This window comes from Cyprinodon tularosa, unplaced genomic scaffold (genome assembly GCF_016077235.1).
Source record: "Cyprinodon tularosa strain WSP-4 unplaced genomic scaffold, ASM1607723v1 ctg338, whole genome shotgun sequence".
NCBI classification, from domain to species: domain Eukaryota; kingdom Metazoa; phylum Chordata; class Actinopteri; order Cyprinodontiformes; family Cyprinodontidae; genus Cyprinodon; species Cyprinodon tularosa.
This window is the reverse complement of record NW_024039050.1, coordinates 190,697-216,355: the sequence shown is the minus strand read 5'-3', so window position 1 is coordinate 216,355 and position 25,659 is coordinate 190,697. Positions and strand designations below refer to the sequence as shown.

The 25,659-nt window shown below is 41.3% G+C and overlaps 1 protein-coding gene and 1 non-coding gene across 3 annotated transcripts in view; one reads left to right on the top strand and one right to left on the bottom strand.

Annotated features, from left to right (window-relative positions):
• vash2 (vasohibin 2) overlaps positions 1 to 25,414 on the top strand; it is a 40,957-nt gene extending 15,543 nt beyond the window's left edge. For both annotated transcript variants that reach the window (XM_038294291.1, XM_038294292.1), the window contains exons 3-9: positions 4,004 to 4,092; positions 4,268 to 4,324; positions 5,616 to 5,690; positions 13,442 to 13,679; positions 13,765 to 13,908; positions 18,500 to 18,618; positions 24,622 to 25,414. In XM_038294291.1, coding sequence (XP_038150219.1) covers positions 4,004 to 4,092; positions 4,268 to 4,324; positions 5,616 to 5,690; positions 13,442 to 13,679; positions 13,765 to 13,908; positions 18,500 to 18,618; positions 24,622 to 24,691 — 792 coding nt within the window. In that variant the 3' untranslated portion in view covers positions 24,692 to 25,414. The remainder of the gene's footprint in view (positions 1 to 4,003; positions 4,093 to 4,267; positions 4,325 to 5,615; positions 5,691 to 13,441; positions 13,680 to 13,764; positions 13,909 to 18,499; positions 18,619 to 24,621) is intronic.
• On the bottom strand, positions 8,076 to 8,148 carry trnat-ugu. The gene has a single exon. It is a non-coding gene; the product is annotated as a tRNA-Thr (tRNA).
• Positions 25,415 to 25,659: the final 245 nt, after the last annotated feature.

Sequence of the window (25,659 nt, the reverse complement as noted above, 5' to 3'; positions counted from 1 at the left end):
CAGTAATTGAGAAGTCTTTAGGAAGGACGGGGAACAGAAATAGGAACGAGATTACAGATGTGAGTTCAGCAACAAAAGGAGGAGACAGATTAATTACCGGCATCAGCCGGGGCTGTGAATCAGTCCTCACTGCAGAATGCCTGAAAGTAAGGAGACCCTTATTTTCCCTCTCTCATCATAGCACAGTAATAAACATAGTAAACATTATTTTTTCACAGAAGTCAGGACAAAAGGCAGATCTGCTCTTTTTTTAACTCTCTGAGCATAATGGTAGCTTCAGAGTGTGAGAATGTCAGAAAGCCCAATCAATGGGTGCACGACTGAGCAGAGGATTTCACCAAGAGATTAAATGGCTGTTAAAAATGACGATTTTCTGCTCATGGCTGGCAGGCTGCTTTACACCAAGACAAGTGGCCAGTTGGCAGATCGTCTTACTCTGTGAGCTGCTGACTGACAGATTGCCTGATTAGTCCGTCTGTTTTAAGGCTAATCGTCTCTGCTAGCAGTAAATAAACAGTTAAATGCCTAAATAACTGCTGTACTAGAAGATGTTATCATATAAAAGAGAGATCATATAAAAGAGATTACTTGAGCTCACTATGCATGCGGTTAGGGTGGTTTGTGGTTTTTGAAGCTTAGCTTTACCACCATGATGTCCCCTTCACTCATCTTTCACTTCTATTTCATGCTCAGAAAGAGAGAAGCAGAAAGCCACAGGAAATGATAGTGCGCATGGTTCACCCTTCCGTTCTGCATACAGCTTTTATTCTGCATGCGTGTCTCAGGAAGTGTTGTTTTGTGTTAAAGCCTGATCGGCTCTCTTCCCTTTTTTCTGTTCGCATCTGTGACCTGTGAGAAAAGGTTCCTGTTGAGGTGAAATGACTTTTAAACTATCGGCTGTTTTAATATTCAGAATGTGTTGCTTTAAAGAGGTTTAGGTTTCTGTGGGTTTCGTTCTGATTCCCCTTAATGCGTCGGATGTTTCAGTCTAGTTCACTGCGGCTCTATTCTTGTTGGACAGTAGACACCTCTCTCTTTTTTTTCTTGTTATGCTGCCTCTAGGGGTGAGTAATGACATGGGTGTTTCGATACTATATGTGTCAAGATACTTTGGTCGTGATATTATATTATCATGACATCATAACTGGCTGGCCAATCACAATGCAGAGATGTGTTTTGAATTTCTGAATGCAAGGCGTGGTGACAAAGCTGTGCGACGCTGGAGAAAGCACAATAAGGAAGCATAGACACGGTTTGAAAAACAACGGGTTGTTCTCATCAATCAGGGTTCGTAAGGGTGCTGGAAATCCTTTAAAATGCTTGAATTTTGACGTTGTGTTTTCAAGGTTTGAAAAGTGCTTATATTTTGGATGAAATGCTTGAAAATGCTTGAAATTTTAACTATTTCTTTCGCAACAAAAACCCATCTAACTGAATCGTGTGTTTAATAAATGCAGTAATAAAATGTTGGAGAGCCCGAAAATGAAACCTGCTGGCTTATGTGTGACTGCGATCTGCCAGTCTATTTCCATGTGTGACTCCGCCCCCATGAAACCACTACTGCACCATGCCAGGAGGTTGTCGTTTCAATGAACGTTGGCTGGAAGATGAAAAATACAAATTATGGATTAAATGGGGACAAACCCCACGAGTTGCCTCTTGTAAAGTCTGCAAAAAAAGATGTGCAGCTTTTCACAATGCTGAGTCTGCGCTGTCGAGTCACATGAAGGGTAAGTCATAGACTTTTAAGTAAGCCTACTGAAGTAGCCTAGTACACGTTAACGTTAGTGCCTATTGTTTACGCTAGTAACTGCTAGCTAGGAATTCACAGGCTAAGGCCGTTTCTCAATATGCGTTCTTGAGCGTTCTCGTGTGCTCGTGTACTCGTGACACCTCATCAGCCTCAGCCCGAGTACCGTTCCAATTCTCGAGAACGCCAGATCGAGAACGCAACAAATCCCCGGATGTTGTTCTCGCCCCGCCCTCTTTATCGAGCATGCATCAGAGCAGACTTGTGCGTTCTTCGTACTGACCGCTTCCCAAGAATGCCCCGCGGCCGCAGCTTGATTCGAGACAGCGCTCACAGTGTTAAGTTAAACATTCCCTTTTCTGCTGCTGTTGTTCTTCAAAAGTACGTTTTCAAATTGTTTGAGGTGATAACATTATACATTTAAGCCTCCCTGTGTGGTCTGTTTACAGAGTTAGTGCGAAATTAAAAAAAAAAGTCCGATGTTGAGTGGACCAGAGTGACCAGCAGACCTCCGAGGGTAACCGCAGCCAGGGCTAAATTTACCCCGTCTGTAGTGCACTTCTCTCGGTCTAGTTATGTGTGAACTACCGCTCGTTCTGATGGCGGTTTTTTGCGGTTCTGTAATTTTTTTAAATGTTTTTTAAGCTTTAGAAATTAAAAATATTGTTTTCAAAATGTTTTGTGTAAGGAATAAATAGTTTTGACTGTTAAAGAAATGCTAAAGAACGTTGCATGTGATGACGTCACGAGTACGCTTCTGCTCCAATACACATACGTGCTTGCGTGCTCGCGTTCTCGTCAAGTCCGATCTTCCTGCGTTCTCGCCAAGAACGGACTTGACGAGAACGCGAGTACATACTCGCGTTCTCGTGAATTGAGAAACGCCCTAAGTTACTGAGTGACTGAGAGTACGGTGTGATAATGTAATGTTAGTATTGCAGCGTTTCCCGCAGCACTATCTTGGCCGCCTCGCCAAACTCACGGTACTGCCTCGCCAACGTTCCAAAAAAAACCAATTCATTGTCAGGCCCAGACCTTAAAACAGCATTGATAACTCTACGGCTGATAACACTGAATTGCGACACCCTCTGGCTGGTTAGGTTGTGCTCTGACAAATTAAGATAGGATTTAGTTTTATGTATTCATTTTGACCCCCCCCCCCCCAGCCGTCATCCGCGCAAAACTGGTTCCTGATCAATCTTCCGGTGTCTCATTCATTGGGGCCAGACTAAATTACACATTTAAGCTCACATTTAGTCTGGTTTATCAGGCTAGGCTAAGAAGGCAGCCGTTGGTGAATTTATTTGACAGAGTCGGCTGTTGGGAAGTGGATACGACAAACAAGTCTTATCAGGGCTTACAGACTCAGGAAACAACGGCCGGCGTTGAGGCTCATCACACTGCTAAGCAGAATCACCACTGGAAAATGGTGTGGCACGGTAGGGAAGCTAGTATTTTTATGAATATCTGAAATGTAAGATATTTTAAGTTGAAAGCGGTCTGCTCCTGAGCTCTTTGTTATCTGAGAACCGAACCGTGCCGAGCCCTACTGATGAACTACTACCATGTTAGAGTGGTTTGGTTGTGTGTGGCGCGGTCTGGTTCAGTTCTGCATTCCATTTATACTCAGCAGTTACCTTGGTTACCGTGCTCGGACCGATCTCTGCACGGTTTCAAAGGGGTCGTGTAAATGGGGCTCATGTCTTTCTGCTGTTTCAGGAGCAACATTGCTAAACTTTAACCACTGCGATAAAGAATACTGGTGCATTGGCCAGCTGGAAGAAAACCTCTCTACTCTTTGGTTTTCAGTTTTTTGTGATGCTTTAATATTCTGATCTAAGTTCTCTGTTTAGACTAATTATCTTAACTGTTTTTATTGTATTTTATTCAACATCTCATTTAGTCTCTTTACATTGTTTTTTTTGTGTGTTTCATTTCTTTGTTTGACTTTTGTTTGGTCATTGCTTTGCTCCATCTAATGCAGTGTTAAATATGCTTTATGAATGAATTGACAATAATAATAATAATTGCCATGTTTCAGATTTTCTGCTTTAATTTCTTTAAAGTTGTAGATATAAAAAAGAAAAGAAAGTAGGATGGATTTAGGCAGTCTGATAAAACTCTTTCTGATTAGTTTGGAGATAAGAATCAAAGGGCTTTAATGATGGGGGAACAGGTCTGAAAGTTTCCCCTTGCTAATTTGCTGTAAATAATTTTCCATGTATGCTTTTCTTTTTTTTCTCTCTTTCTCAGCATCCCGTCCCCTCCATTCCAACCTTCAAACCATCCATGTCCGTCCCTGATTGGTTGGTGGCCGTCCAGAACTACATGAAGGCTCTGCAGTATCCTTTGCAACAAACACCACATCATTTACATCCTAAACAGCAAATATTCTCACCCCCCCATTCTCTGGTTACATTTGAAAGTAAATTTAATGATCAAATATTAGTGTTGCACCCATGCAGGCTCAGGGAAATACTATTAAAAAATCATGTTGACCTTAATGTTTCATGTCAGATACAACCACACTGGAACCCAGTTCTTTGAGATCAAGAAGAGCCGACCTCTGTGCGGGTGAGTGGATTTGCAGCTAAGGTTCCTGGTTCTGTTCTAGTCATAGTAGAAGAGTTCTGGGATCTCAGAGAGGAGAATGGAGCCGGAGTTTGTCAGACTGAGCTTTATAGCCATTGTGGTAAGGTGGACGCTACCCTAAAGAAATAGATCTCACAGATAAGCCATCCTGTTGGCTGGCCAGGCCAGGCGAGATGCTCGGCCTTCTAGGGAGGCCCCAGAGTAGAGCAGCTGCTTTATATCCAGAGGAGTCTGATCTCTAAAGCCGGGCATACACTGTACGAATTTTTCAATCGTTACACGCAGCTACATTTCACACTGTACGACGAAACAGCAGGGTCTAAAAGTTCACAGCTCAAGATGTTTGCTCTCACAATGTTCGACCCGACGCTCTAATGTGATCTACCTGCTCACACTGTACGTCTAAAAACCATGTCGGACTCGGCTCCGCAGTGAGATGGCGCTACTCGGACTAGTCTATCCGGAAACCAAACCAATAGAAGAGGAATATGAAGCTATATAGTTATTAGGGTGGATGTTTGGATTCAGAACACTGTGAATAGCAGAGACAGCAAGGTGCCTGAACATGTTTTATGTCTGAGACATGCTAAATCTTCACACTGATCTCCAGTCTCTTCTGATAATGTTAGATTTTTTTAGGCTTGGATCTGAAGCTCCTAACATCATTGACTGGATGTATTGGTAGAAACATCCATTTTCTATGTAGACTATGACCTTCCTGCTGCAGCTGAGATGGAAAATTATCCAAAGTTAAAGAAATAAAAGATTAACTTTCATCATCAGCCACTAACTGGACCCTTGGGTCTCAGTTTATTTAAACATGAATTCATTTTCTGTCTCACTTCTGGCTTAAAGCCCGGTATTATGGATTTTAAGGAGGCTGGTTCCTCCTCACTCTCATGTGTTGGCTAACTCTGACCTGTTGTGACGTCACAGTATATCTTCTTTATAACATTAAACCTAAAAGACATTTCTAGTCAGTCATTACCAAGTTTTGGCCATTATTATGGATATTTATGTTTGCATTTCATTTAAAGCTCTCAGTAATTGTTTAGAGATAAACAGCCCTGGTTTCTTACCCCATCCTGTCCCTGGATTCTCCTCCCTTCTATTTTCACTTCTGTTTTTTTTTTTTTGCTCTCTGTTTGTTTTTGTATTTTCTTCCCATCATTCTACTCCTTTACCATTTCACTTGTTCACACTTCTCTGTTTGCAGGAGGAGTTTTGACTTCCACTTTCTCATTCTTGTCTCCTCAACTTCCTGTTTCTGCAGGTTGATGGAAACAGCAAGAGAAATGATCAGGGAGTCTCTACCCATCAAATGCCTGGAGGCCGTCATCCTGGGAGTGTATCCTTTCCTGTTCACACCAGGTGTGTGTTTGTTGGTAAAGAATAAGCCAATATTCTAATGGCCCCCTACCAGCACACTCCAAATCAACCCCATTTCTGGCTCTGTTGTGTTGCCTGGCAACAGGAACACTTCAAAGTTTATTCCCCCTCCTCATTTTTTCTTCAGCGTAGCATCATCCAGCAGAGCCTTAGTTTGAGGTCAGCCGTGTCATTTTAAACAGCTTTGCCATTTCATTTGACGTTCACCATTTTTTTTCCTTCCCGTTCTTAGGTGTCAAGTTTGCTTTTAAGTCGGTGTGAGATGTTCTGCTTATTATCTGAATAGTGATTCAAACCTTTTTGTTCCTCAAACAGAGTTTTTTAACATGACAAAGGCTGCATGCTAGATTACATTAAGTACAACTGTTGTTAATCTGAGACATACGGGAGACCTGGGTTTTACTGCCTGAAAACTGTTTTTTTTAATGCAATTAATTCGTTTTTTATTTAACTGCTTGGTGATGATTACGATATCAATTAAGTTCAGTTTTGAACCATGTTTTGAAATTTCAGATCATCTTTGCTCCTCTGTGAAAGAAATCGTGACAGATATGTGATTTATTGCAGAATGAATGATTAAATTATTACCCATCGAAATTCGATTATGATTAGATTATTTTAAAGACACGAATAAAGTGGAGGGGTTGGGTAATTTATTTTTTTCCCCCCTGCATTTTATTGTTATTACGCTGCCACACGTACAGAGCAACGAAATGAACTCTCTGCATTTAACCCGTCCTCCTGGGGAGCAGTGGGCTGCCATTGTGCAGTGCGTAGGGAGCTGTGTGGCTGTAAGGGTCTTTGCTCAGAGACCCAGAGTGGCAGTCTGTGGGAGTGGGGCTCAAACTCGGAACTCCAAGCTCATGCCTCTAACCACTTGGCCACTACCCCCCAAAAGGCCCTTGGTATTCCCAGGCGGTCTCCCATCCAAATACTAACCAGTCCCAACTCTGCTTAGCTTCCAAGATCAAACCAGATCAGGCGTTTTCAGGACGGTATGGCCGTAAGCCAACTGTGACTGTGACTGACAGCGCCACACTAGCCTTTTTCGTGACATAAACGGGGAAGGCGGAGCAAAGACAGGTTTATAACTGATTGGTCGGATGGGGCGAAGGATTTCTCACAGCAGTCTTTACTGGAAACGGAGGGAAAGAGGTTTAGAGATTGTGTGTGGTTGCTCCCTCCTCCCACTTAAGGTGCATCTTATGAGGACCATCAATAAATAACCAAACTAAACACTGATGATTAAAGATGACTTTTTTTTTCTTTCACATCTTTTGACCAATCACAGCCGACCCCTTCTGCTATATTACGTCATGTCCTTGGCTAAGATAACCCAGCAACCCAGCCTGATCTGGGACTACTTCTGCTCTTGATTTCATCACAGCTCTATGCCCCGCCTTAAACACTAATACTGCAATGTGATTGGCCAACCTGTTTTGTATCTAGAACCGTTGAAGCTGGTGCGTTTCAAGATGGATTCCCGTGTGTTCTTGAAAGCACAAATACTGCAAGAATTCCGCTTAAAGGCAATGCTGCGGCTAAGTTAAAAACACAAATCTGATGCAGTAACCTTTTTAATCTGAGGAGTGAGAAAAAAAAATTGTTAACCAATAAGTAGGATTTTAACAAATGTGACATGGAGAGAGCTCAATAAGACGTGTATTTATACACAATGCAAAAACGATCTAGAAATAAGTACAAAATTCTTAAATTAAGTGTATTTAGCCTTAATCTGTGCAAATAAGTAAGAATATTTCCAAATAGAAGGAGTATTTTACTCTAATCCTATATTCTAAAAAAAAGAAAACATCTTTTTCAATGTTCTTTGCTGATTATAAGAATAGGAAAATGTGGTGTTTAGCCTCTAAAGCTACCTCAAGGTTGGGGTTATCAATAACTGCTCTTGTTTGCCTGATTTAATCAGTCTCTCTGCTTGCAGGAATTTCCGGCTGCCTCCAAACAGATGGTCTGTGAGGATTTTGGCAAACGGTAGAATGTGTCCATGGTCTCCAGCAGTGTCTGCTTAGAATGACCCAGAGCATTTTATTAGAATGAAAAAAGTTTAGTTGGTTTTAGGTGACTTTTTTCTGTGCAGAGGACTAATGTCTGTAAGAACAAATGATCCAGTGTCGCCTTTGAGGGCTGATTCTGCAGGGCTGTTATTCTGTCAGGCTGGAAGATGACAGTGAGTGTAATTAGGGGTGGCTTTGGTCTGCAGAGCAAAACTCAATGCTGGAAGGGATGGAGAAGAAAAACAGCTGATAATTAGAGGAAATAAAGGGAAACCAATAAGAACTGAGGTGTATAAGAAAGCCTGATAGACCAAAAAGGATAAAGGGAAAGGCCCCAGCGAGATTCGAACTCGCGACCCCTGGTTTACAAGACCAGTGCTCTAACCACTGAGCTATAGGGCCTCACCTGAGATACCTGATGAATCACATTAGCTATAAATGACAATTCCAACATGGCCACACCTTCATGTCACATAGAGGTGACGCGCCAGGCTAACCTGTTGGTTCTCTTGGTAAATATTTATCTCCTCCCTCCTCTGCATTCTTGGGTTCATAGACAAAGACTATTTGCCTTTTATTAGAACACGGGTTTTTTTTTATTGAAGCTGAATGATTTTGCCAAAAATCTGAATTTTATCTACACTCTTTTATATTATCTGTAATATTTTTATCTTTAATGGCATCTTGCTTTAACTCTTTGTACTCTTTATAAGCTACTGGAACCAGAATTTCCCTGTAAGTCTAAATTGCAATTATTTTAAGCTAATATTGCGATTGCGACTTTATTTTGATTTTCCTTTGCACTAAGGACAAGTATGTCGATTTTCACACCTGGGATTGAAAGTTTGCTTGTCCAAAGTTAATTGTTGAAGGATTTTTCAATAACCTTTGTTTGGAAAATGCTAGCTGGAAGTTTCTCCATTATTTTTGTGGCAGCAAACCCACTTTAAACCTATCATCACCACCACCTAAAGTGCAGGATTAAGAAAAAGTCTCTTGGACTTGTTAATTTGACCAAGACTGAGTTCCTCTGCAGTGTGAAAATGTTGTTTTGTTAAATTATAGTCTTTAGTGAGTCTATATGACACAATGCAATATCTAGTCTAAAACTTTGGTAGAAATATCTTAGAATCATTGAATTTGCCCTTAGTTTGAATAGGTTAAAATGAGATAATCTACCAATGTAGTTTTTTTATTCTTAAAATTATATAATTATATATTATTAATTAAAAATAAGAAAATTGTGTTTTTTTTTTATTTTTAAAAACTTAAATCTATCCATTCATCCATCTCCCCCTGCTTATCCTTCAGGGCATGTTGGGGTTGGTGCCCATCTCCAGCGCTCTATGGGCGAAGGTCGACCAGTGTATCGCAGGGTAAAAAACATAAACTATATTTCCATTGTCTACTTTTCTTACCTGAGCAAATCAAGGCAAAAATACACTTATTGCAAGAAAAAAATACTTGGATTTCAATTTTTACAGTCTTGCTACAGTTTATTTATTTATTTTTTGCTTTTAAAATTTTCCAATACTGCCCTAAATTTAATTTACAATTCAATAACTTTTCAGTGTTATTATTTGAAATGAATAATTGCCATAAAAAAAAATCTAGGAAAGCATGGTGGCGGAAGAAGGGGATGAAAAACATTTGCTGTAGCTTGTGGCATTTGGTGCTGTCAGTCTGCATCCGTGTTGACGGTTCTCCAGGATCCACAGGGTTTATTTTGGGTCAGAGCAGCTCCGTCTCAGTCTGTTCACTTTCTATCTGTCTGCAAATGTTGTATTGTTTCTATCTGCCACTGATAAGGCCGTGCTGGAGACGTCTCTAAGGATCTGTTTTAGTAGAAATGAATAATGAGCAGCAGAATGGATTAGGTAACACAGCATAAGCCTTTTTATTCTTGGTATTAAGCGATATTATTGAGTTTTGCTGAGGAAGTTTGGTCCATATTTCTAAATTCTTGATTCAGGTTCTAACTTGCTTCCAAATAGTGACGATTATGAAATTACTGGCTTCTTTTAATTATAAACAACAAATAAAAAGAGTGGAGTATAAACAGCCTCTCTGGTGTTTTAGTTAATTTCACTCATTTCAGAGATGTTTACTAAAAAGTTTGAGTCTGAAAACAATGTGACACAGGATCATGTTTGGGAGGCTGAAACCGGAGCGTCTCTGGATGTGACCTCAACTGTCATGAAACAGCTTTGACTCTGTGGTGATGGATAGTTTGTGAAGCAGCGTGTGCTTTAACTGAGCTGCTAAGGTCTCCTACTTCCTGTAAATGTTGGTTCCTAATCAGTGTGTATTAGTGAGGAACAAGGGTCTGTTGTATGTTGACCTGCAGACTCCGTGTTAGATTTTCACGTCCCAGCTGAGCTGCCTGCAGACCACATGTTGCTCATTGAACAGGGTTCCTGCGGGTCCTTAAAAAGTCTTTAAAGGCATTGAATTCTTCAAAATAAAACTAAGGCCTTAATTGGTATTAAAATGCCTTAAAACAGTCTTTCGTAGGTCTAAATTTTTAAAACATCATAAATAGGATTGTTTTTATTACGGTTTATTTTTGTAATCTAAATAAAACGTTAAAATTGACCTTTTCTTTTTTTTTTATTAAAAAATAAGGGCTCGCCATCATTGGTTCTGTCCCGATAGCGGAACCAATAGAAGCATTGTTGCTGCCGTTTGGGAGATGCACCATTTACTTTTTGTCTGGAAAATATATGCATATGTAAATGTAACCAAAATTGTCTCCAGCCAAGAGTTTTCTCCATGGCTAAAACCAGGGAACATACATGAGGCTCAGTGGATTTTGTGCAAGAAGTCATTCAAGCTCAGAACGATGGGAATTAAGGCAGTGGAGTCGCACATGCGAAGCGCGAAACACAAAGCGTCAAAAGGGAGTTACAGAGAAACAGCCGGTATTTCTCGGTTTAGTTCCACCCTTGTCTCTCCAACACCTCCACTTATCACCAAATCAAACATACTAAGAAAACCATACAAAGAAAAATAGCTGCAAAAAAGACTTAGCACTGGTTATGTTGGGGCTTTAAAACTGATTTGTTTTGTTCCCTGCTAAAACAAAGTTAGTGAATTCAGTTAAATAATTGTTGTTTTTAGCTTTCTTCCTGTATGGGAAGCTTTTCAAAATTTGAAACATTAGCGCAGTGGTTTATGTTAAAATAAACCTTTGGGTAAAGTTGTCGCAAGCAGGTTTTTCTTGTGTTTCTTGTGAATTTGGTCTTGAATTCTTATTTTAAGTGGCATTAAAAAGTCTGAAAAAGTCTTGAATTGAACTTGCCTTATGCTGTAGGAACCCTGTTGAACTCAGCTGTAATTTATAGAAGTTTGTCAAAATTATCAATTAAAAGCCACAGCTTTCACGGCACAATTTTTTTTAAACAAATACATTAAAATACAAATGTAACGTAATAAAAAAGTGTAAGTTTACTGAAAAAAGTATACAAATATTTTTTTTTATACATTTTGAAGGGTCAAAAATATATAATTATTTACCTATGGTCATTATGCCAACGTAACTAATAAAAGTAACTAACTTTGATTATTAAACTTTATGTATTCTTAGAACAAACTTTAAGGAACTAAACCTCATACTCTTTTCTAGTTAAGAAAAATGCGTTTGTTGAGTAAATGTAATCGGATAACAATTGACTAAGTGTGAGATTGAGCGAATACAGGAACTGGAGCCAACCTGGGTCGACTTTTCTCCACTAATGACACGATAATGGGAGGAGTCTTTTACGGCCAGCAGCTCCTCCAGCACATTCCAGGCAGGATATGTAAACAATACAGCATAGCTGCTAAATCACCAGAGAAGGCAGCGAGTCATCCAGTGTCTGTTTCTTCACACACAGGCTGCCACATCGGCTAAAAGGAAAAAAATAGATGAAGAAATTAGGAAGATGAAGCTAAAAGTGACCAAAGAATAGAAACAAAAGGCATGTGTCTTGGGACCTGTAGGAAAACCCACAGACTAGATTTAAACTAAAAACTGTCTGTAGTTCTACTAGACAGATAACTTTCCAACGATCTATTCTGTGCATTACTTTTTACTGTAGAAACATTTTATATGTAAGTGTTAAGTGTATTAAATTAAGCTCAGAGTGCTGTGCAAGAAGGGGGAAAAACAGGTTGGGGGCGGGGCTTACAGTTCATCCTGTGTTCCTTTTTTTTTTTAGCTCCTTCACTGCTTCTGTGTCCTTCCATATATGAGGACACACACACACAGATGTGTATGACCGCTGGTACAGTTCTCTGCAAGGTCTTGTTAAAGTCACTACTGGCTGTCCTAAAAAGTACTAGATGACATCATCACCTGATTTGTATACCTGTTAATGCTTTGATCTGACCTGACTCCGCCAGATGGATTTGCTCCGAATATCCATCTGGAAACCTTCCGTTGAAGTCATTTTGGGAAGGGGCGAAAATACTGGTTAGCTGATTGGCCTATGTTGGTGATAGACGGGCCAAATAAACCAATCAGATCAACGAAGCATATGACGTACTAACAGCCAGGCTACTCTTGCCGAAACCAGTCTGGAGAAGAGCAAAAACATCTTTTCCTCTGAGAAAAGCCTCCAGAGCAGTGTTTTGCTCTTCTTTCAGTGTAGAAATACTCTGTAATTCCGATAAAACTTGCTCGATAGCCACGCTAACGCTAGTTTCATCGGCTGAAGCCGCCATGTTCTTTAGACTGAACTGTCGCGCTTCTCGTTGCGTCACACCTCAACCCGCCTCAAAGACAACGCTGATTGGAGGTTCGTTTGGTGAACGGCTCCAAATTTTCTTCAACGGAGAGTCTCCAGACTGATCTGCGAGTGAAATCTTGAAAGCTTGCGAGATCAGGATGGTCTCACGAGGCTAGCTTTGATCTAGCCATAGGAGAGAATATCATAATTGACCAAGTGGGAAGTTACTAAAACACTAAACATAAGTTTAAAACTAAAACAACATCGTACCTGAACCAAAACTGCTTTAGTCAAACTTATGTTATCAAATTAAACTTAAAGACAGTTATTAGAGGCACAGACAGTTGCTAAATATAGCGACAAAGTTGCTACGTAATCAACAGTAGATGTTTAATGAAGACAGCACCGCTATGTTCTGGCCGATCGCAACCCTCCATCGTTTATCCGAAGCAGATGATTGGCTCCCATCCATGCAAGAGATCGTCTAGAAATTTACTGGCATCTGTAGACTCATTTATATTTTGAAACTGGTTCATTTTTATGTTTATTTAAGGGTGGCAGGTTGCTGATTTGCTACTTTTAGGTTCAGAAGGGGGAAGATGGAAAATACATTATGTTTGACGAAATTTAATGTTTCATGATTTAACATGGTTTTTTAGGTTCTGATAGTCTGGTTGTTTATCTAGAAAAAAAAACTAAGATTGTGAAAGATTGATTTGATCAGGCGGGAAACATGCAATCACAAAAAGCTTTGGCTGTATGATCATAACAATGGTGCTTTTCTAGCTGCAAATTTAATGTAATTAGACGTGATGATAGCCGCTGTGCTTCCTCTGCCGCATCCAAACACATTCACCCCCAGTTCCAGTCCAGGTTTCTTTCACATTCCTTCTCAGGAAAAACATTGGTCTTGATACTTCATGGCAGAAATACAAAGACAGTAAAATCTAAGATGACAGTTTTCTTCCTGAACTGCTCCTGATCAGCTACCTGACCAACGGGCTCACGTCTCTCGAGCGCTTCCCCATCAGCTTTAAGACACAGTTTTCAGGTCACTGCTTTCATCACGTGGTTCTTGGCGTCTACTGCAACGGCCGCTATGGATCCCTGGGCATGAGCCGCCGCCAGGACCTGATGGACAAACCTCTGACTCACCGAACACTGGGAGAACTGGTGGCCGAGTTCGAGAACTCTTACAAAAGATACCAGCACACTTTGAAGAAGGTGGGAAAGCAGCACAGCGGACGGAATAAGAAAGTATGAGATGAACTGGCTGGTTAACTTGTGACCTGTTTTGTCCGTATCTCAGGTGAAGATTGGCTTGTACGTGCCTCATGACCCCCATGTCTTTCAGCCAATCGAGTGGAAGTATTTGGTGCTGAATGCGGCCCGGCTCGGAGCTCAGGAGATGAGGAAGGATCTGGAAAAGCATGGCCGGGACATGAGGATGAAGGTTTGTTCTATCAATAAAAAAAATCGGACTTTTTGTTTTCGTAATCAAATTTAGATTCTATTACGGAGTAAAATGTTTGACCAATCTTTCTACTTGTCCTGTTTGCCAGTAAAACACTGAGAACTGATGTTCGTCAGGCAAAGCTTACAAAGAAACCATAATGTTATTCAGAGAAATATGTGGAGCTGTAGCTTTGTGTCTTGTATAACTAGGTGAACACTAGGATCCAACCCCTGTGCATGAGTGTGTTTGTCTTTATAAGGTTTAGAAGGCTTCTTCAGCAGAAGGATGTGCTCAGTAGAAGGTGTGAGGGGCCCCAAACCCACCCAAGGCCCTAAAGAGCCTGGGGCTGAAAAAGAGGAGACGTTTAAGCCTGTTTTTAAAGTCTAATCACTGAGAAGCCATCGGGTTCATGTTCAGACTTTTGCCCGGTTCCCACTAGCCCTCTGAAACCGATCCGTGATGAGTTTGGACCGAGCTTGGATCAGTTAAGTGTGCCGAACTTGTTTTTCCTTACAACCATTTACTTATCATGATAACACGGCTCCTCGCCCACAATACTACAGCTCTCAAGGTGGGAATTATGCAAACAAAAATGGTGGCACCCATACATTAGTAGCCATGCAAAATTTCCCCACTTTCCTTGATGGGCCCTTGGCTGGTCCCCTACAATTCCTTTTCAAACACCAGTCCTTGTACTAAAATATTCTTTCCGTGATGATTTGCGGACATTAAGATCTAAAGAGAAGCGCCTTCTCCTGGTCAGACCCTGTAATTCAGTGAAAGGGTGGAGTCGGAGGGAAAAAATATCCACGCCCAGGAAAAGGAGGGAGTAACTCCAGTGGCTGGAAGTTTGCTGCCATTCGGCTGCTGTTTGACTGGGAGGGGCCATTTTGAAAGGCTCCTACTGTCACATTCAGGAACTTATGTTTGTTTATATTAGCGATATTTCCTCCTTTGTGAAATGTCAGCAGAAGAAGTCATCCTTCTTGGTCTCAGCATCATCACAGGTCGCACAGCACTCTTTTGATGCCACTTATTGTAAATAGGCTGAGGAGAAGTTCTTGTTGTGAACAGGTGAAGAGATCTGTTAATTACAAAGCTGAACATGCCGGAAAACCTGGGAAATGAGTCAGCTGACTGTAAATAGGAGATGAAGCCGTCTGCTCATGCACTCTTTGTTATCAGAGAACCGAGCCACAGATGAACCGTGCCAAGCCCTACTGTTGAACCAAGACTAGATTTAGTGCAGTTTAGTTGTGTCTGGCACGGTCCAGTTCAGTTGCGTTTCATTTACACTCGGCTCTTATCTCGGTTGCCGTGCGCAGACTATTCTCAGCATGGTTTCAAAAGCCTGGTGTAAATAGGCTAATAGACTAGAGACTGACACGGGAGTGGATTTCCACTCCTGTTCCGTCCCACTCCAACAGTAGCTTGCCACCATCAGTGTGTGAGTGTGTGTGTGAATGGGTGAATGAATGTAGTGTAAAGTGCTTTGGTCAAGTCTCCTAACTTGAATAAAGGCGCTATATAAGTACATGCCATTTACCATTTACCACAGAAAAAAATTGTGTCCCGTCCCGATCCCGGGCCAGAGTAGAAATCTGAATCCTGTCCCGTCCCACTCCTGGTGAAATTACTCCCACTCCCATCCCGCTCCCATTCAGAATGACTCCCGCTCCTGCACCACTCGCATTCTTGTTGTCTTCAATAAGATTTATGCCAATACATCGAATCTGAATTTTTTTTTAGCGCGGGTGAAAAACTCAGAGCGGAAGCACTGTTGGTTTTTGGGTTGTGTAGTTTTTCTTTCACTCGCATTATAGTGTAGGCTTCAAGGAAAAAAACTACAAAATGGCGGTGCAGTACTGGATTTTTTTTCTTTCTATTTTATTTTATTTTTTTGGCATCAATCCTAGTTTTTTTTTTAGTTACTATTGGTTTGCTCCCGCTCCCGTCTGTTCCCGTTAATATTTAATCCTGTACCGTCCCAATCAAGTGATCGTTACTAATAATGACTTCCATCCCACGGGAATCCCGTGACCCGTGGGATTCCCGAAAAAATGTCAGTCTCTATAATAGACTAGGCCAATCTAACCTAATCAGGTTTTAGAGTTTAAACCCTCTGCTGGAAGGCGAACCTCCTCCTTATTCCTAAAATGTTTGCACCCGTATCCTGATTAAGATAACAATTTATTGCTGCCATTGCCGTGTATTGATGGGTTGTGTGTTTAGGGAATGTTAGTTTGTTGTTTTATTTGACCAGAGCTCATCCTTCTAAATGTTTGCTTTGTATATAAATACGATCCTTGGTGTTCTTACTTCCGTTCTTCCATGTAGCCTAGTTGTAACACAGACTGTCAGTAGAGTCTCCTGTAGATCACAACTTCTCTTTGTTCCTGAGCAAATACCTAGGCTCTGCAATCTGCTCACTCCTCTCTAAAGGATAAGTTAAACCCAGAGGACATATTTTGTAATAACAGTAACTACCCTGAAACATCAAAGGTATCACAATAGAGCAAGTGAATAGAAAAGATTTCTTTTTGATTAAAAACCACTGAGAGCCATGTTTAGGAGGACTAAATGAACCTCCTCGGTAAACATCTCACTTCCTTTACAGTAACAGAGCAGAAGACATGTCACCTCAGACAGGAACAGGAAACTAGCAGTCAGCAGCAGTAGAAAACCAAACCACTGACAGCGCAGAGAATAATTCAGAAGGTCCAAACTAAGTAAGCAGGTGACACAGCAGGGCAGCAGCACATGGCTGCTTTTCTTCCAGGAAGCTACCGTGGCTGTTTGAATCAAATCACATGACAGGTATGACCTTTATGGGTTTTTAATAATAAATATAAAACAAGCTTTTTGTAAGAACCTGTTTAGCCTGTGATTGTTTACTGACCTTAATCTGGTTTTAACCTTCAGACTGAAAATGAAAGTAAGTAGTTCAACTCAACGTGCAGAAAACGGATATAACCTCATTTTCCTCTTTTCTGATGGAACAGGAAAACCTTTAATAAGCGTTTTTTTTCTGTGAGATCAGGGATGGATGGAGTTTCCTTTGGGCTGAACATGGGATGTGAGCGGTCAACAATGATTCAGGGCATGATGAGGAAGGAAGGAAGGATCGTGTTTGGAGGAGGAGGGGATGTAGAAACCAGGCCATGAGGGGAAAGGATTATGTGCCCCGTTTGTCTCTTATTGGTACTATCTTATCTTTAAACCCGTTTCATTTTCTTTCCTAACACTTTGACTTTTGAATCCGACAAGACGACCTATAGGTTTGTTAGTTTGTTTAAAAGAGGCTGCTGGTTTCCAGTTATAGGGGCTACATGACTGGAGATATGTAGGTCAGAAGCTTTGCAGCTGTCAGACACACAAATGTTGTCACACATGTTCACGACAACACACACTAACCTGAGTCCGCTGTGCCGCCATGTCAGAGACCTGCTTCTAATTTCTGTGCCTGCCGCAGACAATACAAAGTAATTAAAGACGGGAAGTTTAGGGAAACAGTCAAAACAGAGAAAAATGGGATCAGGTTTTTGTTTTTAGGCTGATTTTTACTGATTAAAAGTTCTGGTAATAATCAAAATAATCTTACTGCAACAGGTGGAGCTCATTGATTCACTCTCTTCTTTCTTTGAACATAAAGTAGGCTAAAATATCATTATAGACAGATGAAAAGTAATTGTTTTAAACGGTTATTATCAGTTAATAGAGGAGAGAGAAGCGTTTAATAGATTCCATTTACATTCAAATGGAGCCGCTTGCTTCTGGTTCAGTTTGAACAAACATGAGTTTAATTTAAGGAACAGGAACATTTCAGAATTTAGGAAGTAAACAAAAATACACTCAGATCTGTTCATGCAGACCAACTTGATCATATTAACCCGATTTCCTTCCCTGTGGCTGAACAGCATCGGTAGCTAATGCTGTTAAATGCAGGAGGTCAGCTTAATGCAGCAACCAATCAGGGGCTGTTTTAGTTTAGTTTCATTTAAATATAAAGAGGAAATTCACAACAAAGTTCTTCTCAAGACTATTTATAATCAGCTGAATCAAACAGGCAGATGCTAAGTCGATACAATTCCTTGATTTGATGCTTGTTATCAGTCAAGTTCAGGTTTTCTTTAAAATGGAAAACCAGCAGATTGAAGTGACAGTGGACAGCTGTTGCATTGTGGAATTATTCATTTCTTTTTTTTTTTTTTTTTACATCCAAACATCGTTTTAGTTTAAGCAGGAGAAAATAAATAATTCTGATCAGTAATATTTTAATACTAAGTACATGTGAAGGGATTCAGTCTTAGTGAGACAATAACAATCAAGTACTAAAACCACTGAGTTATTGGGAACGGTGGTTGTTTAGGGGTCAAGCAGCCGCCTTGCTTACTGACCTTCGCAGCATATCTTTCCTCTCTCTCTTCTCCAATTTCCTTTCAATAACTAATAATACAGATAAAGGCCACTGGACCCTATGTAAATTACTGTGTTATAAAAATGCTCTGCAGATAATATAGATATGTCAGTATTTCAGACAGGTTAGAAAGATGCAATAACTTTTTTTTTTTTTATATAATTTTTCCAGATCCTAAAATCCTCCAGTGCTCAGTCGCCAATCAAGGAGCGCAGCCGAGGAAAGTCGCTGTCACCACGGCGACGGCAGAGCAGCCCTCAGCGACGGAGCGCACACCGCAGAGACAAATCGTAAGTGAATGTTTTGTGTCTTCAACAAGCTGTTCAGGAGTTAAAAAAATATCCGAACTAAAGACGCCTGTGAAAGGATCCCACTCCGGGAGTTAAACCCCAAACCCGGCTCCCTCTGTTCCCTTCTGCCCTCTCTGCCTGTTCGGTTCAGGCAGAGTTCAGCCTGTCTACTGTGTGTGAAGGTCTTCAGAGATCTGACGTCTTCCTGTTAGCTCGACGCTAAGCCTCAGAGGCACCAACACTCATGAGAGATCATCTCAAATTAGGTGAGACTGACGGGTAGCTCAGCATTATCACCAAGGAGACAAACCCAGCAGCACGGTCACTGTGATGGAGTGTCTTCAGTTCTAGAACACACAGCACAGCTAAATCAGTGTGTTAATAAAATCTACTGCCAGTTGTCTAATTAAACTCTTCCTGTAAAGATTATTATCCAGTTTTAATCACACTTGTCCTAAATACCTTTCTGTTTTAAACACCAACAGTATCACTGTAAAAAGAGCCGGATTTGTCCTGCCTGCAGGTCATTAGGACTGAGGCTGACATGAACGATGCTGAGCGTGTTTGTGTGTCTGTCAGCTGTGTGACGGGATGTAACACAATCTGACCGGGACGACAGCTGCAGCTCACAGAGACGGGCAGCGCCAGAATTAGTTACTGACCCGCCGTTACCATGTGGCTGGGCGGCCAACGTCAAACTGAACCACATCCTTCCTTATGATTTCAGTTCACTTTCAAAAACACTTTAACATACCTGGGAATGTTTCTCCTGGCTCCTTTAGAAAGTCATTTTTTTACTTCTTCTCTGTCTAATGTCTGCATAGGACCATAAAAAGCATGTTGGAATTAAAAGTGAGGAAACCAGTTACAGGACATTGGAGGAAGTGAGCAGAAACCTGAAATCTAAAGGTTTTGAAGTACAGAAACCAGGAAATAATTGGCTTTAATTCAATTTAGAAAAATCTTTTTTTTCTGTTCATTAAATGCATTAAAGCTGGAAAATTCAACATTTTGTTTGATCCATGAACGCGTCAATCTGCCTAATCTTTGACAGATCATTAAAATCACTGAAAAACAATAATACCCCTGCGTTATAGATTCTTAAAGGCTTTGCATCAAAAAATACTGCACAAAATCAGTGCAATGAGTTTAATGCAATACCTCGGCTCCAGACGTCCCCGCCCCCTCCACAGACGCTCCGCTGCGCCTCTCCCAAATTGTAGCTGACCGCAGACAGTGCAGCAGACAGGAGGCCGTCTTGGTTTGTTTTTACGACCGAAATTGTGGAAGAAGAGCGAGGTGACCCTTTTTCCACCTGGATCTCCGCTCTTTTTGGCTCTCATGTCCCTCCGTTGTCGGACTAAACTCGCCCCCACTTCCTCGCCGCCTCGTCCGTATCTAGACCTACAGCGTGTAGCACAGACCACGCTTCAATACTGAGCGTAAATCAAAAAATTTCTGTGTCAGGCTCACTGCAACACACTGCTGTAAGAGTATAACCAGGAAGCGAGGTAGGAGGGCAAAATAGGTTTAGCGCCACCGCAGCACGGGAGGGAGAATTACGCCCAGGAGCAAATGGATAAAAATAAACCGGAAGAAAAAAAAACATGAATCGATTCTCTTGCGGACGTATCGATGCATCGGATCGTCGGCTGTTGGATCGATGCATCGATACAAAACGATTATTATTTACACCCCTAATATGTATGTGTGTGTGGGTGGGTGTGTATATGTGTGTATTTGTGTGTGTATATGTATGTGTGTGTATATATGTATTTTTTTATACTAAAAATACAGCAAAGTTACTATATTAAAAATATATCAGTTTCATTTCTAGATTGTATTGTTTTCAAAGTTCCTTTTATAAAACACGTTCTTTAAAATATAATGGAAAAAATACAACACAGTGCGACACAACGGCAATAACTTGTGTAATGTATAATGTGCAATTTACTATTCGATACCCTGTGCAATAACTATAGATATACACTCACCGGCCACTTTATTAGGTACCCCATGCTAGTAACGGGTTGGACCCCCTTTTGCCTTCAGAACTGCCTCAATTCTTGGTGGCATAGATTCAACAAGGTGCTGGAAGCATTCCTCAGGGAGTTTGGTCCATATTGACATGATGGCATCACACAGTTGCCGCAGATTTGTCGGCTGCACATCCATGATGCGAATCTCCCGTTCCACCACATCCCAAAGATGCTCTATTGGATTGAGATCTGGTGACTGTGGAGGCCATTTGAGTACAGTGAACTCATTGTCATGTTCAAGAAACCAGTCTGAGATGATTCCAGCTTTATGACATGGCGCATTATCCTGCTGAAAGTAACCATCAGAAGTAGGGGAAACATTGTGGTCATAAAGGGATGGACATGGTCAGCAACAATACTCAGGTAGGCTGTGGCATTGCAACGATGCTCAATTGGTACCAAGGGGCCCAAAGAGTGCCAAGAAAATATTCCCCACACCATGACACCACCACCACCAGCCTGAACCGTTGATACAAGGCAGGATGGATCCATGCTTTCATGTTGTAGACGCCAAATTCTGACCCTGCCATCCGAATGTCGCAGCAGAAATCGAGACTCATCAGACCAGGCAACGTTTTTCCAATCTTCTATTGTCCAATTTCAATGAGCTTGTGAAAATTGTAGCCTCAGTTTCCTGTTCTTAGCTGAAAGGAGTGGCACCCAGTGTGGTCTTCTGCTGCTGTAGCCCATCTGCCTCAAAGTTCGACGTACTGTGCGTTCAGAGATGCTCTTCTGCCCACCTTGGTTGTAACGGGTGGTTATTTGAGTCACTGTTGCCCTTCTATCAGCTCAAACCAGTCTGGTCATTCTCCTCTGACCTCTGGCATCAACAAGGCATTTCCGCCCACAGAACTGCCGCTCACTGGATGTTTTTTCTTTTTCGGACCATTCTCTGTAAACCCTAGAGATGGTTGTGCGTGAAAATCCCAGTAGATCAGCAGTTTCTGAAATACTCAGACCAGCCCTTCTGGAACCAACAATCATGCCACGTTCAAAGTCACTCAAATCACCTTTCTTCCCCATACTGATGCTCGGTTTGAACTGCAGGAGATTGTCTTGACCATGTCTACATGCCTAAATGCACTGAGTTGCCGCCATGTGATTGGCTGCTTAGAAAATAAGTGTTAACGAGCAGTTGGACAGGTGTACCTAATAAAGTGGCCGGTGAGTGTAGATATCCATCCAATAAATACACATGTAAACACATGGTGCAATAACCCTGTATAATGATCCTACGATAAAAAACAAAACGAAGCTGTCATATGTGGATGCGATGTTTAAACTGTATATATCCCATGCACCTTTTTTCTTCCTTTGGCAGAATCTTCTTCTTTGACTATTTTAGCTGATATAACGAGTAAATGTCTCCTCTGTGAGATCGATAAAGCCAACCAGCAATCAATCAAATTCACTTTATACTTTTTGTCGATTATTACAGGTTTGATGATGTAATGTAACCTTTACCTTGTTTCATCTGAACCAAAGCAAGAAAACGCCTCAAAGCTCAGTAACTATTAAGAAGAGTCAGCCTTCCTGCCTTTAAATCGCATAATCAAAGATTTATTTTCTTTCAAACTTGTACAGGAGGATAAAAACATGTTTCCATTTCCAATTTATGAAACAATAAAAAAAATCCTGGAAAAAAAGGCAGAGCTGAGCTGCACATTCAGAGTCTGATAAAAGTCTGAAAACAGACGTTTTAAACTTTTTTTTAATTGGATCAGATGTTCCAACATGTGCAAACGCCACATGAATCCACTTCCACCTCCTGCAGGGAGCAGTTAAACTCTCCTCCCACTGCAGTCTTGTGCTGCAGCACATTAAAACTTTAAACCACTAAAAAGTGATACTTAAAAAGCCATTAGTGTTATCAACAGAGCACTTACTTAACAATATGTTGCCACTCCAGCAGCCTCAATGTTATCATGCTGCAGGCTGGAACAGCTGAGCGCTCTTCATCAGCTTCTGGGAAACATCTTCAACAACAGCTTCAGTCAGAGTTCATGCATTTCACAACGACTCATTAGGAGCACAACGATTGTTAGAGATTAAAAATCCAATCCAATTTCTGTAAACCTCAAACTGTTTTCAGAAGTTCCTTTGAACCAGAACGACTGGTGAGAGAATCTGAGATGGAGGCAGAGAGAGAAAAGGAAGATGTTAGACTGGAGGACCAGAGAATCAAAAAGGCTCTTTGACAGTGATCATTTTTACATTCCAGTAGTTATTTACTTTTTCTTAAACACACATTTTAAACAAATAATTTTTTAACATTTCATAACTTGTGAAGATTCTCAGTCATCCAGGTCATAGTCATTCCAAAAAAAGTAAAAAAAAAAAAAAAACAATCCACTGGACTGTGTTTCCAAGTTTTAAGACGTTTCTCTTCCCCTCCAGGAAACTTTTTAAATTCAAAATGTCAGAAATAGCGTTGAGTTCCTGGTTTTATAGAGTGGACCAAAAACAAAGCCTTGTTTTGGCAATGCAGTAAGTAATGCTCTGATCTTTATATTGGAGAAACCAAACAACTTCTCCACAGACGAATGGCCCACCACAGAAGAGCAACCTGTGTTATATCTACACCTTATGGACAAAGGACATTCTTTTGAGGACCAGAATGTTCACATTTTGGACAATGAAGACAGGTGGTTTGAGAGGGGCGTGAAGGAAGCCATCTATGTTAAAAAAGAAAAACCAACCTTAAACAGAGGTGGTGGACTCATATTAGCTTTCAAAAACCTAGAATGCAGTAATAGAGTTGATTCCTTCCCACTATCATTGCAACTCCCACCACCTTACAGGGGAACAGAAGACCTCGCCTGTTCAGCCAGGCCAGCAATTCCCTCTAACGGCCCAATTTCAGAGACATAGACAGGTATCAGGTATTGCATGCTAACAAAGAACCCAAACAATCCCTATTCCTAAGGGCACACTATGCAACATTTTTCAGTTAATTAATGTGTTCCATAACGTTTTGGATGATTAAATGAGTCATTTCAGGTCAAACAAAGGTTTTCTCGGCCGCCGTGGTGGTCTGTAGGGGAAATACAGTACTTGTAATTGCAGGAGCCCTCGGCCCGCACCCACAGGCTCAGAAGTCTCGTGCATCCCGAGAGTCGGTCTTGCTTCACGGCGAGAACTGCTACACGCCCCCAGTGAAAGGCATGCTCGTTGCTAGGGCAGTGGCGATAATTGTGCAGTTATCATGGCGGAACCAGCGAGAAAATAATGTATGAAAACATGCTAAATTTTCAAACTCGAAAATTGGAACAAAATAGTCACTTACCGCAGTAGACATGGTGATTGGTTGCGTTCGCCTGTCTGCTAAGCTCAAAACAACCGCGCTTGACTTGACGGAGAAACCAGGAGAACAGCTGAGCATATTTATGACAGTGCACTTTTACTTTCGCCCTCTGGGGGGAGCCTCACTGGAAAATCAACACCGGTTGCATATTATACCTTTAATTTGCATGTTTTCTAAGCCACAACAAGCTTTATTTTTGGTCCACTCTATAAAGACACAAACTCAACGCTATTTCTGACATTTTGAATTGAAAAAGCTTCCTGGATGGGAAGCGAAACATCTTCAAACTTGGAAACATGAAGTTAATCTATAATCGTTCCACGCTGCAAACAGTTTGTGGCTCTTACCGCCTCCTTCTCCTTGGAGCAAACTTCCCTGCAATGTTTTCATCAGCCACCCTCACAGAGCTCATTGCTGCTCTGTGACTGAACATCTTCACCTGGAGTCCGTTGTCTGAAGGTTGGGAGACGCTCCCACCTATTCTCAGTCAGAGAAGGGCGGGGCATAAATTCTGCTGCTGTCTCTCCTTCTGAAGTTACCAGAAGTTCTTCTCAATAAGTAGAGTTAAGAAAAGGGTTTATCAGCTGAACAGTTTCAGGTCATTTAGCATCACTTCAACAAACAGCTGGAGTTAATCTGCTTCGTCTGGTTTCCTTTCAGGCCGGCCTCAGTGGAGAGGAAACCTCTGGAGCTCAGCACCCTCAGCGACGGTTACCAGATCCGCATCTGATGCCCCCCCACCCCCCATCCATCCTTTTCTCAGCCAAGGGTCTATAACTGCCACCAGGTGGAAGTAACCTGGTGCAAACAGCACAGTTACACTGATTATAGGATTCTAACCACACTTAGTCATTTCTTTAAGGGGAGGTGTTCAAGGCTCACTCAACACTATAAAAAAACTAATTTCTTTTTCCTGGATTTCACAAGTTCCTCAATCTTCCTGTGAGTTTTCCACCATGACGGATGATTTGTTAGCAGATTTAAACTATTGCTTCAGCAGAACGACCAAAAATTTAAAGATTTAGCAAAGCTCAGAGATGAAGCGGTCAGATGAGGAAATCCAAAGCTGCTCTGAGCGAACGGCGGTCCAGATGATGCGGCTCAGGTCGCATCGGAACAACTTAGGATGCAAAGGCAATCTAGAACAAAATAGCACGAGGAAGAAGAAAAGGGAGGAATGAGAGAAGCAGAGGGAGTGATAGAGGGATGATAGCATCACAGCACAGGTTTAACCTGGCAAAGGTTTTCATCTTCACCTCCTGCAAAAATAAGAAAAAAAACAAGCTTTCTATGTTCAACCCCAACATGGTTACATCCTCAGACCTTTAAAAGTTCTTCATGTGAGTCAAAAGTGGATAAAAGCCTCTCAGACATCCTGACTAATGCTGCAGAGAAACAAATAACAGCAGCAGCAAACCCACAGACTGCTGGGATATAGAAGGAATCTGCTGCAGAGAAACAGGAAGTGACACGACTTTAACTAAAGCCTTATTATGGTGTAAGGGTCAGCGCCTTTTCAACTCGCCCATTTAGAACACATGGAACCGTATCCCTTCTGTTTTAATTTAAAGATCATTACAGGTTTAGATCCTCTGGAAGGAGGAAGTCAAAGAAATAAGAAGCTCCCGGAGCAGCTGGGCGTGAATCCAGTCTGAATGATCCGGTCAGGCTGGAATCTGATTGGCTGTTTGGATTCTT